We start from the raw sequence: 16,884 nt of genomic DNA, 5'->3' as shown, positions 1-16,884 counted from the left end.
AGCCGCGAAGTAGCTTGCACGCTGCAGCTGGCGGTTGCACAGCCACGACATGGTCACGGCCTTCAGACCACGCCAGGCGATAGTAACACAACGAGAGGATGTTGATGCGAAGATGGGCATCCAGTATTAGTGATAAATAGTACAATGTTACAGAGGGCTTAGAGGCGGTGGGGGATCGTGAACGCGCGCTGCCGGTCGCCACATTCGACGCTTTGCCGGCGCGTGGGTAGCCGAAGTGGCGTGAGCACCTTCTGGAAGAAGCTGCGCTGCTTGCTACTCGGCTGCCGGTCCCCGACCACGTACGGGTGGTTGGCCACGTCGACGATCGACGCCCGCTCCAAAGGCGACGGCACGAGGAGCATCGAGAGCAAGTCCATGGCTTGTGTCGAGATCAAATGGTCGACGCGGAGCAGCGACGCGAGGCCGTTGACGCCTGACGTCAGGAGGCACTCGTACCGATCGTCGAGACGCCGCGCTTGGCGGAACGGCGCGACGCCCGTGAGCATGATAAAGAGCATGATACCGAGCGCCCAGACGTCGGTCGACGACGGCTCGAACAGCGTCGCTTCCTTGTACATTTCGGGCGCCATGTAAATGTATTTGCCGACTGCTTGTGTTAAGAGCTTGCCGACGTCGGCAGCCAGGCCAAAGAACCCGAGCTTGCACGTGCCATTGTCCGTCACGAGCACTGTCTCGAGCGAGAGGTCGCAGTGCGCGAACCCGCGCTTGTGCATGAACGCGACGCCGTCGACGATTTGGCTAAACAAGCCCATGGTCCGTGCGGGGCTAAAGCGCTTCGTCGCAGACGTGCACAGGACGTCAAAGACCGAGCCGGCGCCGCAGTGCTCATAGACCAAGTGCTCCATGTCGTTCTCCTGAAAGTCGCGGAGGAGCTTGAGCACGTGCATGTGGCCGCCCTTGGCGCTCAGCGCGCGGCTCACGCGGCGCTCCATCTCGGCGTTCTCGGTGGGCAGGACGCTGCGGGGCGTGGCCTTGTGCGCCTTGTGGGCAGGTAGCCGCCGCATGGCGACGCGCAGACCCGACTTCTTCTCGCTGCAGGTCGCGAGGCTGCCGTCGCGAAGCACTACGTACTTGTCCATGGCGACGATTGATGAATGAGCTTGCGCCGCCGATCGCAGCCAAATTTTTTGACGCTGCAAGGCCATTGGCTATAATCCCAGTGTCGCGTGTTTATGACACGTCGCGGTCATTCGCGCACTGGCCTCACCAGATGCCCCGGGGTTTGGTTTGTAAAAGGCTAAAAGCACGCAAGTTGGGTTGCAGTTGCAGGGTATGATCGCGCCGAGGTTGTTGCAACGATTGGAGGCGCCGCCCAGAAGAGTGCATGCACCCTACTCCACACGCCGGTGGTCCTGGCGCGTCGATGCTATACCGCATCAACGCTAAACGTTGCAGCAAGCGGGTCGTCCTGGACCGACGTGCCTGCAGCATGACCTCGTGTGCAGGGTCCACGCTGCGCAGGGCTTGCTGCGCATCAACGGTGTATATCATTCCGGACAGATGTCAGCGTTCGATGGCATGTTCCAATTGCAGCAGCTGCAGCGTCGTGCCGGCAAAGGTCGCCCGCAGGTGCGTTCCAAGTTGCGTGCGTCTAGCCTCGGTAGCGACGGGGCCATGCCGTGGCTTTGGCCACCTCGTGCCCCGGGGTAGCGTATCTTTGGGCCACAAGCGCGCCATGTGGCATTCCAGATGCCCCACATTTTTGGCGCGCATTCGTGCGCTGGTCCCAAATGCCAAATGGGTCGATCGACTTGAGTTGCCAGGTAATATTGTACAGGATATATTTTCCATGACGCCCTCGTGCGTTTTATTACATGGGGCTTGGTATTGCAAGGCCAGAATATATTCATGAAGAGCCTGCAACGCCCTCCCGCAACTTCAACGTGCCGCAGTAGCCGCAGTCTCTGCCGGCTGAAGCGAAGGCAAGGCCGATTTCTCCTCGTACACAGTACTCTACGTGTACGTGGTTGGGCGGTTGCTGGACGTAGTATCTTGCTGCGTTGGGCGAGAACTCCGCCAAGGCAACCAGACGGAGATCGTGAGGCTGTCTCGGCCTCTGGACCATCGTGTAAACGAGTGATGTTCGCCCGGGCTACTTGCAGAAGGCGAGAGAAAGGTTGTGACCCATCGCGTGTTGGCAACGGCGCCGCCACTGGTCGTTGACTATGAAGTTGGTCGTCGGTGGCACGAAGACGAGGTGCAAGGTAGTTCAACATACAGTACATACACATGCGGAGCAGGATGAGCATCGGCAGGAGTTTGCTGCATCGGGTTGAATGGAAAGGAGGTACATTCTCTTGCACCGATCGCAGCGTCTTTGCTTCGAGAGAAGTGCCGGCGTCCAGGATCCCCGAGGAGGCGTCGTCGCACACGACCGCAAAAATGTCATTGTCCTGGTCGTAGCTGCCTAGTCCCTTGACAGGATATAAGAAATTGGATTCGAGATTATGTTGTGCCGCTCTCAAGGTACATGTGCATGGCGCTCTCGGATCTACGTGTCGATATGTCCATCAAGACAGATGCTGTGGACACGTAACGGTCCGACTATATATAGAACGTGTGTCCACCGTAGAACTTGGAGCGAAGGACAGTGGTTGTTTCTGGCTAGCTCATGCTAAACACTCGTCTATTAGCTAGTAGAGTATAGCACTTGTCATGTGTTTGCGGTTCGCGCTGCCTTGTGGAGTTCAGCACTGAGCGCGGCCTTTGAAAAGACGAGCCATCGTCTTCCGCTCGCTCCCGAGGTATGATCTCGCCACGTGGCGGCGCGTCGTGGCCAGTTGAGAACGACACGTTTCGACAGTCCAGGGGCCAATCACATGACGTAAGATATGTGCTTTGTTCGAAAGTGTTTCAGGAACATGTGCGCTCTCTTCTTCCCCTATTCCCACACATTCAAACCGTGGCAAAGACTGGGGAGATCAATCGATGAGTTGCCGGGCTCCCACGTCCTCGACAGCTTCAGCATGTCGTATTTCGGCAACGTTGGCGGAGTCGTGGAGATCGTCCAGAGAGGCCGCGCTGCTTGAATTCGTACCGCATCGAGAGGTCGACGCGCGAGACGACTTTGGGCACGAGCTCGAGCTCGCTTGCCGCGTCGGCGGTGACCACCAATCAAAGCCGTGGACCCTCTGGGCCTCTGGGCTGCCTCCATATTGGGGCATCGGAACGTTGGACGGAGAGCTCATCTCTCTGGCCCATGAACTTATATAAACGAGAATTACATTTGATAAATAAAAAGAAGGTTGGACGACCTTGGTCTAGTGCCACTGGCTATTGGCGAGCAGATCGAGCGACGACGTGCCACGCTTGCCACCAAAGAGACGCCGGAAAAAGTTTTGAACGCGCACGCGCTTCTTGATGCGGTCTTGGGTCGGCGACGCGGGCGACGACGGGCGCGCCAAGAACGGATGCGACAGCACTTGCTTCATGCTAAAGCGCTTCGCAGGGTCTTCGACGAGGAGGTGTTCAATCAGGTCGATCGCGTCACTCGAAAAATACGCCAGCACCTTCCAGCCCTTGAGAATGGTCCGGATGCCGTGCGTCTGGTACGCCAGAAAGACGGGATCTAGTACAAGTCTGAGACCACGTAGATTTCGAGTCGATTCTCGTACCAGTGCAATTGGCTCTGCCAAACGGAGGCATGCCCGTGAGCATGATCAAAAGAAGCATGCCCAGCGACCACATGTCGGCCGTCGCCGCGTCGTACGGCTGGCCGAGAAACACTTCGGGGGCCATGTAAAAGTACTTGCCGACGGCGACGGTCCGTGGCCCGTCAGCGAGCGCCGACGCCAGGCCAAAGTCCATGAGCTTGCAAGTGTTGTCGGCCGTCACGACCACATTCTCGAGCGAGAGGTCGCCGTGCGCAAAGCCATCTAGTCACGCGGTGAGTGTTGAATGCAACGTGCCACACAACGTACGGTCGTGGAGAAAAGCGAGGCCGGCGGTAATGTTGCCAAAGTACGCACGCGCTTCATAGGCGCGGAAGCGCTGCTGCGTTCGAAGCTGCGAGAAGAGGTCGCCGCGGCTCGCATACTCGAGCACGAAATGGTCTCGGCCGTCGGCCTCAAAACACGCAAGGAGCCGGAGGATGTTGGCGTGGCCACCGTGGAGCTGCATCTGCGTGTAGACGCGCTTCTCCATCGTGATGTCTTCGTGCACCTAGCATCACGCGGTGAGCACGTCGCCAGCATCGATGTCGGAGCATACCGGGAGGCCGTCGGTTGTGGCGTGGGCGGCGGCGCGGTCGAGATCCATGGCCTTGACGACCACGTCCCGGTGCGTCATGGCGTCCGTGCACAGGAGCACGTCGCCGAAGAGCGCGGGCGCGAGCAGGCGGCGGTTGACGTACTTGTCCATGCGTCGGCTTCTTGTGGAATGCGACCGTGGCGTCCGGCTTCGATGCCATTGGGTGGCTTGGGCCAACGCATCCAACACGGCGATTGGTCGATCTATTTTTGATACTTTGCGCTGATTGGCGCGTATATTTAGACGCCGCCAACGGACCAATGCAACGCGACCTCCAAGCTCGGACTCAGCGTTTAACGTCGCATGGGTTTAACCCAGGTCATTCCGAATGTTGGTCCAATGATTCGACGCGAAGCGCGACTGATGCCTGCAGTGCGATGACGCAAAGGACCAAGCACCAAGCACGATGCATAGACACAAAGCACACGTATATAGCATAGTATGTATTGTCGGCGGAATCGAAGCGCCAGCGGGACTCGAAGCCACGAGGCTTGCGATACGTAGCGTTGGCGGACGGCGGATGCCACCTGGGATGCAAGCAAGATCCCGCGGTGCGATAACATTCGTTCACGCTCCCTAAACGAACGGCGCGAACGACTCAGGTTCGAGAGCGGTAGATGTAACCTTGTACGCGATCTCTACTGGACGACGGACAGTACCATATCAATTGCATCTATACATTGTTGACTTATCTCCGTAACCAGGCCGGGTCGAGGCTGCCTCCTGGTCCTGTGGGAGTCCCAACGTTGACGAGACGTGACGTAAAACGCATTGTGCTTTGAGCTCACGTGCGGATCTTGCGACGCTGGGTTGACGCGCGCACGCGACTGAGATCGATGTCGTTGACCGTACCTTGGCACAAAACCGCCACCGGTCATTACACCGCGGTGCAAGCCAGTGCTCGTGCGTCCGACGGCCGACTGGCGAACGCACTCGCGTCATGCTTGCACGCACGTATACGCTGGCGCATACATGATTGCCGTGCGTCCTGCCGTAGGAACCAAGGGAATCAAATCTTGGTTGGGACCGGCGTTTCAGAGGTCATTGTTGCGTACTACAACGACCAACATTTGTCTTTAGCCTCCTCTTGGACTCGAGTTTAACGCGATTACGCAAAGGGCCGTTGCGATTCCGCAGGCGCATCATGGCGTGATCGAGCGCGCGCAATCGTCGAGGCGCAATCAACAGCTGCGGGACGTCGTCATCCATCGCGTCATCCGCAGTGTGTCGACTCGTAGTTAGTTGACGGCATCGACTACGATTTGGCGAATCTGAGCCGCAACTGCGTGGCCCATCTATGTCGAACGCACGGCTGCGAAGCTTCTGGGATTGAAGGAGCTATCAACCCGCCCAGATTCTCCTCCGACTGAGACGTTCGATGGTTTCGGCCTTTCCAGTGGATGCGCATCCAGCGGTTGAACCAGTGGCTAACCCAGAATCTCTGGCACCAGACTCTGTGTTGACGCCAAGATGTGTTGACGCGAAGCGCTTGCTGCGTCAACGCGGGCGACGGGCGCTCCGTGCACATGTCCCGCGAGATAACGAAACAGCGTGCGGTCGCGTGATGAAGTTCATCGGACATCGCGGTTCGTTCGTCGCGCACATCTGCGACGCCGCCATCCTGTCCACCTCGTCGTGCGTGTCGCTTCGAGCCGACGCCGCCAGCTCGGTTGCGATGCATTAGGTGCCACGGCCACTGCTCACGGCCACTGCTCACGGCCACTGCTGCGGCTCCGGGACAACACCATTCATGTACTTGAAAACAATTCGATGGATAGATAATAACTAGAATAAGACTAATGCTCGATAAATAAGAATCCTAAAAGGCGCGCAGCTCATTGCCACACGGCCACCTTCTTGGACGAGTGCGAAAAGACGTTCTTAAGGAACGCGCGGACGTGGTTGTGCTTGGCCGCCTTCTCCGCCTTGTGCGGCTTGGTCTCGACGACGGGCGTGACCGCCGCAAGGATGTCGTCGATGCGCGGGCGGCCCGCCGGGTCGATCGAGAGCATTTGTTCGAGGAGGTCCATGGTCGCGGCCGGGATCAAGTGGTCGACCTTCCACGATGTCGCAATCGCGCGCAGACCATAGTTGGCGACATACTCAAAGACCGCGTCCGAGGGCACAGCCTGCGAGAACGGCGGGTTGCCCGTGAGCATGATGAATAGCATGATGCCGAGCGACCAGATGTCGGCCGCTGCGGCGTCGTAGGTGGCGCCCGTGAACATTTCCGGCGCCATGTAAAAGTACTTGCCGACCGCGTTGCGCTGCGGGCGGTCGATGGCGACCGCGAGGCCAAAGTCGATGACCTTCATGGCGCCCTGCGCGTCGACAAGCACGTTCTCGAGCGAGAGGTCCATGTGCGCGTAGCCGCGACGGTGGATGAACGCGACGCCGGCGACGATTTGCTCAAAGTAGTGGAGCGCGATCGGCGCTTCGAGACGCGAAGCGCGCGAGACAAGGTCAAAGAGCTCGCCCTTCGGGCAGTGTTCGAGCACAAAGTGGTCGTAGCCAGCCTCGGTAAAGTCGCCGAGGAGCTGGAGCACATGCTCGTGGCCGCCGAGCTTGCTCAAGTGGCGGTGAATCGCCTTCTCGGGGCCCGACGTGTGGCGAATGCGCTTGACAACGACGTCCTTCTGCGTCATCTTGTCGGTGCAGAGAAGCACCTTGCCGGACGCGACCGACGCGATCTCGCGCTGAACAATGAAGCGGTCCATCGAACTCATCGTTGAAATGTGCTCGACAAGTGAAATTGAAAACTGAAATACTGGATCCAACACCAGAATAATTGATGGTGGCGGAGAATACAGTGTATGGATTGCGACGACCACTGTCTTGCACAAGCCCATCCTGCGTTTTTCGCAGGCGCTCAGTGCAACAGGTCCCACTGTACCCGAGGTGGCGGTGGACAGGGCAATTCCCTTCTTGCTCGGACAGAATGTACTGGACGCACGCCAACTGGTGCCAGGCCATGTCCTGTTGCGCGACTTGAAGCAGAGCCCGACGGACATCCAAGCGCTCTCTCAATATGCTATTTATTGTATGTACGTATGCCTTGCGGTGTGCGGGATAGGAGGCCGGTGGCGTGCGCTGACCCGTGTGGCACGTCGTGCTGGCGACCGCCATGGCGCCAACGTGGGACCGAAAACAAATTTTGAAACTTGGGTGGATTCCCTCGGTGCAACTCTCGGTCGCGGAACCGCGCGGACTGGACAGAACAGGACAGCCCGTTGCAGTTGACGCTGCGATATGCTCGATTACGACGCCAAGTTTTGGACTTGCGCACCGCGGCGGGCCGCGTCGACGACAACGTTCATCTCTGGTTTTCTGGTTGCGAATGTCAGATTTCTTCTGGGAACGCCGGAACGCTTCAGCTGCGCGCCAAGAAGGAAACATGCACACACACTTTAGGGTGGACGTTGACGCTGCTCTATTTGTCGAGTACATGGGCGGGCGCACCAATGCATCGGGTGCGAGCTTGGAATCTTGGTCTTAGGCCAAGCGTCGTTCCATCTCGGTGGCAATCGTAATGTTGTACGTCGGGCGATTCCAGTCCGACTCGATCGTGTCGGGGTTGTACGCGCCGGGGCCCTACAAGACCAAGCATCACGCTTACATTCATTGTCGCGATGATGGCCGACGAACATCATTCGACGTGTGTACGACACCCAAATTGCACGAAAATGCAAAGTGCAAAAATATAAAAAATGAAAAGATGATGCAAAAGAGCTTACCACATTGGCGAGCGGCGTAAGCGTCTTCTTGAAACGCGGCTCCTAATGCATCCTGGTAGAACAAGATGGCGTACACAGTGTGAACCGTCGAGACGAACACGTCACCACGTCGGTTCTGTGGTTTTTGGAGCGTGGCGACGTCGGGCGTCGAGTACGCGCCGGGGCCCTATTTACCCTTGAGCGACGACTAAGAAAGGAGTTGTACCGGGATTGCGAGCTTGTCCTTTTGCGAGACATCGCGCGTCAAATGCGAGGCGAACGTCGACCGGCCGCCCGGCTTGTCCCAGGACATGGATATCTGCGCAATAATGCGATATGCCATCGTTGGCTCGATCACGCTAGACGATGCGCACCTCATAATCGCCGACGCACGGAGCCGCATCCTTCTTCCCGCCGGCGAAGCGGGCCGTGCCCGACGCGAAGCTCGATGTCTTCTTCTTGGCGTGGTTGTCGGGGGACGTCGACTCTGCGCCACACGAATCTTCGCACGCCTCGTTGAGCGACAAGTACCTTGGTTGCTGCTGACAGGCCCGGCACTGTGCTCGAGGATCTTTTCAAGCAGGGCATCGGAGCTCGACTTTGGCGCCTCAAACCGCCGCGTGGTGGTACCAAACACGCCCGCCCGTCCACTCTAACGCGCGAGTTCCAACCCGCCATCAACAAACGTGCTACCGTTTTGTGCGAAAGCTCCTTGACGATCGACGACGCTTCGTATGAGCCGGGCCCAACGTCAAAGTGCTCCTTGGTCAAGGTCGTTTCGAACCGCTCTTGCGTTGATGCGAACGGTGCAGCGTGGCGCGCCGGGCCATTGTGCGTGAGCGTCGGGCGTGGCTCGGGCGTGTACGCAGGCGACGGGTGCGCCATCAGCTTCTCCGACTCGAAGCGCGACGACGTGCTCCCAAAGAACTGTAGATGCTCGGGCTTTCGTGCGGGTTTGATGCCCACCGGTTGCTTGTATGCACCGGGGCCGGGGATCGGCGTCGCATCGCGCACAGGTCGCGCCGCCTTTTCCCGCGTCAAGTTCGACTTGAAGACAGCGCTTGGCTTGGCAAAGGTGAGTGGTGTCATGTCCGGGTCGTAGGCGCCAGGCCCCGGTGCGTCCTTCTTGATCGGCTTGTCCCGCACGGTGCGCGACTTTGCAAAGTTGGTGCCCTTTGGTCGGTCCAAGCGGTGGATAGCGTCGAGCGGGTCGTACTCGCCGGGGCCCGTGAGGTCTTCGGCGCGACCGCTACGTACGACAAAGTGTGAGCCGTGTACAAGCGAAACGATCGCGTACGAGTGGCCCAAGTGCGCAGGTTTCTGAGCAATCATTTGCCCTTTCGGACCTTCTTCGTAGCCAAAGCTCTGCCCAATGTTGGGAATTGACGGCGCGGTGGGCACGCGGACCCACTTGACCTTGCCCGACTTGGCGACGTGGTCCGGGTACGCGCCCGTCGAGCTCGACCGGCGTCTACGAGAAGGCGATCTAGTCAATCCGCTCCAGCATCACGCCATGCATCTCTAAAGTAGTGTAGAACGTACAGCGGCTTGGTGCGCTTTCCGGCAGTGAAGCTCACTTCGGCGCCCTTGTAGCTGCCAGGACCAGGCGTGCTCGCGAGGCCGAGCTTGGCCGTGCTGCGCTCGGACGTCGACTTGAAGAACGAGCTCTTCGTCTCGGCAATCGCAAGCACATGCGCAATGCGGTCGTTCTCGTATGCGCCCGGCCCGGGCGTGCGCAAGAGCAGCTCGGTTGCCGCTTGTTTCGCGCCGGACGAGCCAAAGGCGGCAAAGCTGGGCTTGGGCTGGTACGACGTCGAGCTCGCGCTGTAGCTGCCCGGCCCGACCGTGGCTGCGGTGCTTGCGCCGGTCGGGCCCGTCGACCGCGCGGTCCGGCTGCACCAGGCCATTTCGGCAAACTGCTATGGATCTATTTTCATTCGCCGTTTCTGATTGGTCGACGTATGTGTCATGACCACCAATCAAAAGCGCGCGTGTCCTGCATGTCCACCAATGAAACGTTAGGTGCAGTCCATGGCCATTGCGGGTTGTGGCGTGCGACAACCAGGGTCCACATCGCTGGCCCGATGGGTGCCGACGGCAAAGCTTGAAGAAGCCCACATGTCGTGGACGACGGCGCCAGTCGATTATCACCCAACAATAATGACTGCACACGCTCGTGGCCGTTGGTTTGCGACCACGATTTTACTCGGCAAAAGTTCAGAAATCGCTGGCATCCACTGCTTGTACGAAACAGTGGAAGGTGCAGCGGCTGCGGACCAGCGATTCTTCCCACCAGTGATTCATCGAAGGCTGCTTCTTCTTCGAACGTCGAGTAGCCTGCATGATATACGATAGCATCGCGGAGTAGCTTGTTTCTGAAATTCGAGTTTTATGTGGTCGACGTCGCACGGTGGCACCTTCCTCTTCCATCTTGCACGCTTCCATGGTTTCTTGGCGCCAACCACCGGTCGTTATCAGGCGACGCAGCCGTCGCACCTGCTATCACTGGCGTTCGATTTGCGTCCCATACAGTGTCTGAGGATCTGCAATACACTGTAATCCTCGGTGGGGCCAGTTGTGCCTGTCGACGTCCGTCCTTTTCCGAACCTCTTGTGCGTGCGTCATGGGAGGCAATCAGAGCTGTCGGCTGGAGCAATCGAGCGCATCGACTTGCCTCATACATCAAGGTCCGTGCCTCTTCCGTTGCCAACGAACTCTGGTAAGGTCAGCTTCTCGACCAAGTACCCGAAGCGGACAACGACTCGAGCCAGCGGCCCACCCCTACGAATGTCGACAGATAAAAATCATATACTTGTGTCAAAGGTTGTGTCTTGCCCGGGTTGTGGTGCCAACATGGGCTTGTGCATGTATCGTGAGCTTCTATCCAGTGCGGCTATCCGCTCTGTTGGATTTCTTCTATCTGCTTGATTGTATTCGATTATACGGTTTGGTCCCAGCATCGAGCACCAAAGAAAGAGGCAAGGCTCGATGGGCCGCACAAATGTATATATACATATATATGACCTCCTGGAGTCACGGATGTACAGCCAGCATCGTCATGGCAGCGATGCAATTCCCATGCTACACCAAGAGGATGCTTTCTTTGCAGGTCGTTGCTTGCATTCCATTGCAGGCCGGAGCAACTGCCACGTCATTCCGAAACCGTCTGGAATCTTCTTTTGTATCAATCTATCAAGTCGCCACCACCATGCAAATCACTCCTAGTCGACGGCCTTGTGCCCTGGACTCCTATATGCAGGAGGGGCGTTGTCCCTTTGTGTTAGCATCGGAAGGAGGTTCTTGACACCAAACAGCAACCGTCCTCGGGACCTTCCTTCCCGTTTAAAGCAGTGGGTCAAAGTACGAATCTTTCAGCATTCAACCACCCTTTGCAGCACCTCTCAAGATCTACGACCACCTCCACCGCGTCGTCCACTCCTGTAGCATAGAGTCGCTCCGTAGCCTGCCGGGCAGCAGGAGCTTTGACGTGTGGCTGCTCGTCGCACACCTCCCACGGCCAAGAGCCAAGGGCATCGGTCCCTGGGTTGTGTGTCTACATGTGCCAGCCGGTAGCCCGTTGGCTCAAGCTCAAGCTCGAGCTGCGGCCCGTGGGTCACTGTGTTCCCACCCACCGCTCCTAGCCGGTTCCTGCAAGGTCAAGACTAAGGAAAAGAAACCTATATATCCATATATTACTAAGCGTCGTAATTTCCAAAGGCGACCTTACAAGGTCGCGACACCGGCGCGGACACCGCCACGGATGAGGAGGTCGGCCATCTCTTCGCGGTGGGCGAGGTTGGACGCGCCGAGCTCGCCGACAAGCGCCTGCACCTTCTTCTCCTGCTTGAGGTACGAGACGGCAATGTTGGCGAGGTTGCTCTCCGGAAGCGTCTCGACGTACTGGAGGCCTTCGCGGTACACAATCTTGCTGGCAAGACCGGCGGCGACGATGCACTTGATGTACGCAAGCGGCACCTGGGCGTTGACGCGGTCGAGGGCGACCGCGCGGAGCTTGGCCGGCAAGTGCTCGGCGATGAGCGAGTCGAGGAGCTCGCGGTTGTCCTCGGCGATGTTGTCAAAGTTGGCCAAGATCGAGTCGTGGAGGCGCGTGATCGCGCGCGAGATGCGCTCCGACGACGGCGGGAGCGCGGCGTTCGGGTTTTGCTTGTACTCGCGGAAGAGCAGCTCGGCTTCGACGAGTGCGAGCTGACGCAGCTTCTTGACGACATCGTCGACGAGCTCGTCCTTGATGTCGAGGAACTCCTGGGGCTCGAGGAGCATCGACGAGACAATCTCGTACGACGAGCAAATGACACCGCACTTGTTGGCCGACGAGTCCTTGACAATGACAACACCGGCGTTGTCAAAGAGCGCCTGGCGAGCTTCCGGCGTCGTAAAGAGGTTGGCGCCCTCAACAATCAACGGCGACGACGCCTTGCCGGTCGCCGGGTCGAGGTACTCGCGCCAGTTGTGCTCGTTGATCGTGTTGGGGCGACCACCGGCAGGGATGAAGAGGTCCGACTTGACGCGGTTGTGGAGCGAGTTGCGCGCACGGATGCCTTCCGGCGTGTCCGCAAGGATGACGTCGCCCTTCTTGGACGCATCAAACTTGGAGAGCGGCAGCGACTCGTCGACGAGGCGGAGGAGCTCGTCCATGTCAATGCCTTCCGGCGACTCGACCGTCGCCGTGCCGTCGCAGATACCGACGACGCGGAAGTTGGTGCCGTAGTCGCGGGCGAGGATCTTGATGATGTTGCCAGCCACATCACCGTCCGTGCCGCCCGTGATCTTGACCGTGAACGGCTGCTTCTTCGGGTCAATGTTCTGCGAGCGAAGCGCCACGTCGGCAAAGACAGCAACGCCCTCCGACGTGACACCGTACACCTTGTGGTTGATACCGACGTCGGGCTTGGACGAGATGAACGCACGCGGGATCGGGTACCCACGGTACGCAGCGCGCTTGGTCATCCACGTAATGTCGTCCGGGATGATGTTCTCATCAGGGCCGAGGTAGATGAGCTCGTCCTTGCCGTAGAAGTCGACCACCTGGCTCTTGACCGCCTCGTCCGTCGTGTTGAGATCGAGGAGCGCATCCGAGAAGGCCTTGACGCTCTTGCGGATGATGAAGTTCTTGGTCACCGGGTCGTTGTACACATGCGGTTCGACGAGCACGACGGCCTTGGAGCCACCTTCGGGGATGTCCTTGTTCTTGAGCTGCTGGGCGAAAGCGAGGTTGTACGCTTCGTTGTACTGGCGCGCGCTCTCGAGCGCATGCGCATCAGCCGACGGCGGCGAGACGACGCGGAGACCACCGCGGGCAATGTCGCGGAAGCGGACGTGGAAGCCCTTGAACTTGCGGCCGTTGATGAAGAAGACACCGTACGGCGACTCCTTGCCGACGGTACCGTAGCCGAGGACCGACGGGTCCATGCGGAGCGCAAGCGCATACCGGTGCTTGACGTAGCGGTTCGTGCGGAGCGTGGCGCCCACGGCGTCGACCATCGTGTTGAGGAGGCGGATCGTGTCTTCGGCCTCGACGTTGCGGCGGATATCAATCTTGATGGCCTCGCGGCGCGCGTTGAACTCGTCCGACGACATCTTCTTCGGGGCGTTCGGGTCGAAGCGCTCGAGGAAGAGGTCGGCGATCTGCGCGGCGAGACCGACGTGCTGCGGCTGGTTGAGCACCTCGAGGATGCGCGGGAGCGAGTAGGCGTACGGGTCGACCTTGGCGAGCATACCGTGGAGCATGTGGGCGTACGTCGTAATGATCTCGGCATGCGAGATCGAGACGTTCTTGTGCTTGAGCGCCATGTTGAGCGGGCGGTCGTCGAGCCACTTGAGGTACTTGAGGTCGGCCGCGATCTCCTTCCAGTCGAGCTTGACGTTGGCGCGGTGGTCCTCTTCGCTGGGCGAGACAAGGATGCGGACCATCGAGACCGTGCCGTTGCCCGACTTGCGGTCGTCGACGACGTCCAAGTGGGCGCGGCGAATGTTGAGGTTCTTCAAGCTCAAGTACGTGGCCGCACGCTGGAGCGTGTGCTTGGTGAGCACGTTCGAGCACGCCATCGTGAGCATCGTCTGGGGCACCTGGCCACCCGCGAGCTTGTTCTCCTTGTCCTTGTGCTCCCAGCCGTGCTCGACGTCGACGACGACGCCTTCCGTGCCACGGACGCGGTTGAAGAGCGCAATCTGCGACGCAAGGCGGCGCGGGTTGCTGTACTGGATGTACATGGTGTTGCACATCGAGGCAAACTCTTCGACGGCAGCGGGCTCAAAGTAGTGGGCAGCCGCGGGGATACCTTCGTCGCCCTTGTGCTTGCCGTCCTGGATCTCCTTGCAGAAGGCCTGGAGCGACGAGAGCGCCGCCTTCTCCTCGGGCGTCGCGTTGCGGAACGGCTCCTGGCGACCGAAGCGGAACACGTCGAGCGCCAACGTGTCGTCGAGCGACGAAAAGATCTTGACGCGCGCGAGCTGGCCGACCGACGGGTCGTTCGGGAGCTGCTCAATGATCTTGGAGAGCAAGCCCGGGTACTGCTCGCCCGTGCGGATGTACGAGTAGACCTTCTTGTCCGGCGAGCTCAAGAGGATCTCGGGCTGCTGCGCGTTCACGAGCGACGTGATCGCGTTCAAGTGGTGCAGGCGGTCTTCCTTCGTGATGGCGCGGAAGTAGGCCGCCGGCATGTTCTCGAGGAACCACGGGACCGTCTTGGCCGCGGTCTCCTTCTGAAGCGACTGCAGTGACTCGGTCAAGTCGTCCTTGGATTCCGCCTACAGCTGCCATGAGCATCATGCTGCCCATCGATCGACGCAGCGCGATGCAAGCTCCATGCTCCTGCCTCGCGCCGTCATCTTGGCGCTGTACATACCGCCGACGAGAACGGGCGGGCCGCGCTGGCGGGCGCGACGAGCGAGCGGAGCGAGGCCGCGGGCGTCTTGGTCGAGATGCGCTGCAACATCTTCGGTTCTTGGAGCCAAACAAAAAGTGACTTGGGCTTTTTCCTCCACGCCCCTCGTTGCGCTGGACGCTATTTTAATTCCTTTCCATACAAATGTCAAGCTATCAAAAAGATTTCGTATTAAAAACGACCCCTCGCGACCGTTTGGCCCGCGGCCGGTATCTTTTTGGCCAATCAGATGCGAGAACGAAGTTCGAAGTTGCGTTTCGGGCTTTGGAGCTGCCCTCGTAAACGACTGTGTCACTGTCAACAGGTGCATGCGCCAGGTTCAACCTGGGTCGTCGCATGGGCTCCCGATCGAGACGCGGCCGAGACTGCAGTGGCAATTAGTTAGTTAGTAGGAGTCTCCTAGTCGTCGGTGCAGGACGTCGGTGCAGTGGCTGGCAGCGGCGCAGAAACAGGCGAAGCGACGTGCACGGTTGAAAAGGGACCCGATGCGTGAGACGCTACGTGGAGGCGCCATGGGTGCCGAGGGACATGTGACGCTGAAATCTTCGCTCGTCACTTGGTCTCGAGCCATTACACCGCGCGTTTTCTGAAGCGTGATTGGATCGTTTGTCCAACCTGTGAAACTTGATATTTGCAATGCGTGGCCAACTTCAAGCCAATGTGGCTGAAACGAAGGGACGCCGACTGCCGTGCAACGCTGGACGATGGGGAGCGACTTCATGGTTTGTACCGTGTAGACGGCAGGGGCATCCGTTCCTGGCACCAAGCAGTCGAGCTGTGGTCATTGCCTGCGAGGTGCCAGATATGCAAATGTTGCCCTTTTCCTATTGCATGTAGGTAGACGTTGTGGGTATATCGCTGGGTACTGCATCTACTGACTGCAGCGACGACTGCACAAACAGGCGCTCGTTCACTTTGGTTCGTTTGGCGCCACATCGAATTGGGCAATCACGGCCGCGGCCGCCGTGGCGCCAATCACATGTGACCGTCCAGATTCACCATTTTTGATTGGCTAAAAGTCGCCAATCAAAGATTCCCATCACCTGCGATTGGCAGGGACATCCGAAGTTCGAAGGCTGGAACTTGAAGTTGGCGCGTTGAAGTTGGCGAGGAAGTCCTTGTCACAAGGCACGGGCCAAAAAGATCAAGACCGGACGAACCCGTCGTCGCCCTCGAGGCAACTGCTGCATCCACGATGTGTTGAGCGCGAGGCATCTCCGGCACAGGTGCCAGTCCTCTATCGACGTAGCTCTGGAAGCACCCGCGCGACGCGAGCTCGAAGAAAGCGGTGAAATCGGCCAAGTATCGCAGGCGGCACGGTGCACGGCACGAAGGACAGCCTCGGCGGCCGCGCGGCACGGCCCACACTCGTGAGCCGGGAACCTCTGTTGTTCTCTTGAGCGCCGGGCGCAGTCGCCTATATGCATGGCCGATGCTGCCAAGAGCTGGAATCTCAATCATGGGTCGACGGTATGGCCGCCATCGCGCGGAAGGGCTCGGCTTCGACTGGTTACTCTCGGGGCCGCAGCATGGATGCTACCAGGTTGCAGCATGCAATGAGCGATCGAGCCCGCCAACGGTGATCATGCCCCTTGATGCAAAGCGGGCTTGTCGTAGTTGTACTATGTTGAGCTATAGCACAACTTTGGTGTTCGATAGCTCGCATACCGGTAACTCGTTTACGCTGGCTGGCGGATCTCGACATCACAAATTTGATTTTTGAGCGTGGACCGAGGGACCGAGATGCAGCACGCAATCGTCGGTGCAATCAACGTCGTCTTCGCCATCAACATGTTGTCGAGCACGACTCGCATTGCGAATCATCGCTCTAGTGCTAGAGCTAGCTGAGCGCCACCGACGGAGTTCGCTCCAGTGTGTCTACCTCCACGTCTCCTTTGCTCGTACGCCGTCATGGTACGACGCTAGCCGAAATCACAAACGACGTGCAGCGGAAAGTACGAGCTCGCTTCGAGCTAGTGCGATCGTTTGTCCCCTGT

General features: G+C 58.9%; 5 protein-coding genes across 6 annotated transcripts; all 5 read right to left on the bottom strand.

The window, feature by feature from the left end:
- Positions 1–106: 106 nt before the first annotated feature.
- On the bottom strand, positions 107–1,131 carry SDRG_13358 (CAMK protein kinase). The gene has a single exon (XM_008619441.1). It carries the CDS (start codon positions 1,098–1,100, stop codon positions 159–161), a length of 942 nt encoding a protein of 313 aa, XP_008617663.1. The 5' UTR covers positions 1,101–1,131; the 3' UTR covers positions 107–158.
- A 2,033-nt stretch (positions 1,132–3,164) lies between these two features.
- SDRG_13357 (serine/threonine protein kinase) lies at positions 3,165–4,461 on the bottom strand. Its single transcript, XM_008619440.1, has 4 exons — positions 4,231–4,461; positions 3,942–4,182; positions 3,636–3,896; positions 3,165–3,589 (listed from the first exon to the last, which is right to left on the bottom strand). The coding sequence occupies exons 1-4, from the start codon at positions 4,378–4,380 to the stop codon at positions 3,282–3,284; spliced, it is 960 nt and encodes a 319-aa protein (XP_008617662.1). The 5' UTR covers positions 4,381–4,461; the 3' UTR covers positions 3,165–3,281.
- Positions 4,462–6,006: 1,545 nt separating this feature from the next.
- On the bottom strand, positions 6,007–7,088 carry SDRG_13356 (CAMK/CAMKL protein kinase). The gene has a single exon (XM_008619439.1). The coding sequence runs from the start codon at positions 6,993–6,995 to the stop codon at positions 6,105–6,107; it is 891 nt and encodes a 296-aa protein (XP_008617661.1). The 5' UTR covers positions 6,996–7,088; the 3' UTR covers positions 6,007–6,104.
- A 431-nt stretch (positions 7,089–7,519) lies between these two features.
- Positions 7,520–9,902, bottom strand: SDRG_13355. Of its 2 annotated transcripts, XM_008619438.1 has the most exons (9): positions 9,525–9,902; positions 9,280–9,468; positions 8,676–9,231; positions 8,514–8,634; positions 8,357–8,469; positions 8,209–8,301; positions 8,089–8,169; positions 8,004–8,045; positions 7,520–7,860 (listed from the first exon to the last, which is right to left on the bottom strand). In XM_008619438.1, exons 1-9 carry the CDS (start codon positions 9,887–9,889, stop codon positions 7,762–7,764), a joined length of 1,659 nt encoding a protein of 552 aa, XP_008617660.1. In that variant the 5' UTR covers positions 9,890–9,902; the 3' UTR covers positions 7,520–7,761. The 2 variants fall into 2 exon arrangements, with proteins under 2 accessions (XP_008617660.1, XP_008617659.1); XM_008619437.1 differs by having other exon boundaries at positions 7,648–7,860; positions 8,004–8,169; positions 9,280–9,453; positions 9,525–9,889.
- A 1,752-nt stretch (positions 9,903–11,654) lies between these two features.
- SDRG_13354 (hypothetical protein) lies at positions 11,655–14,953 on the bottom strand. The gene is made up of 2 exons (XM_008619436.1): positions 14,849–14,953; positions 11,655–14,750 (listed from the first exon to the last, which is right to left on the bottom strand). Exons 1-2 carry the CDS (start codon positions 14,936–14,938, stop codon positions 11,706–11,708), a joined length of 3,135 nt encoding a protein of 1,044 aa, XP_008617658.1. The 5' UTR covers positions 14,939–14,953; the 3' UTR covers positions 11,655–11,705.
- Between the last annotated feature and the right edge of the window lie 1,931 nt (positions 14,954–16,884).

The sequence above is a fragment of the Saprolegnia diclina genome (genome assembly GCF_000281045.1).
Source record: "Saprolegnia diclina VS20 unplaced genomic scaffold supercont1.59, whole genome shotgun sequence".
In the NCBI taxonomy this organism is placed as follows: Eukaryota; Oomycota; class Saprolegniomycetes; order Saprolegniales; family Saprolegniaceae; genus Saprolegnia; species Saprolegnia diclina.
Note: the sequence above shows the minus strand (reverse complement) of the source record. Positions and strands in the feature narration are given on the sequence as shown.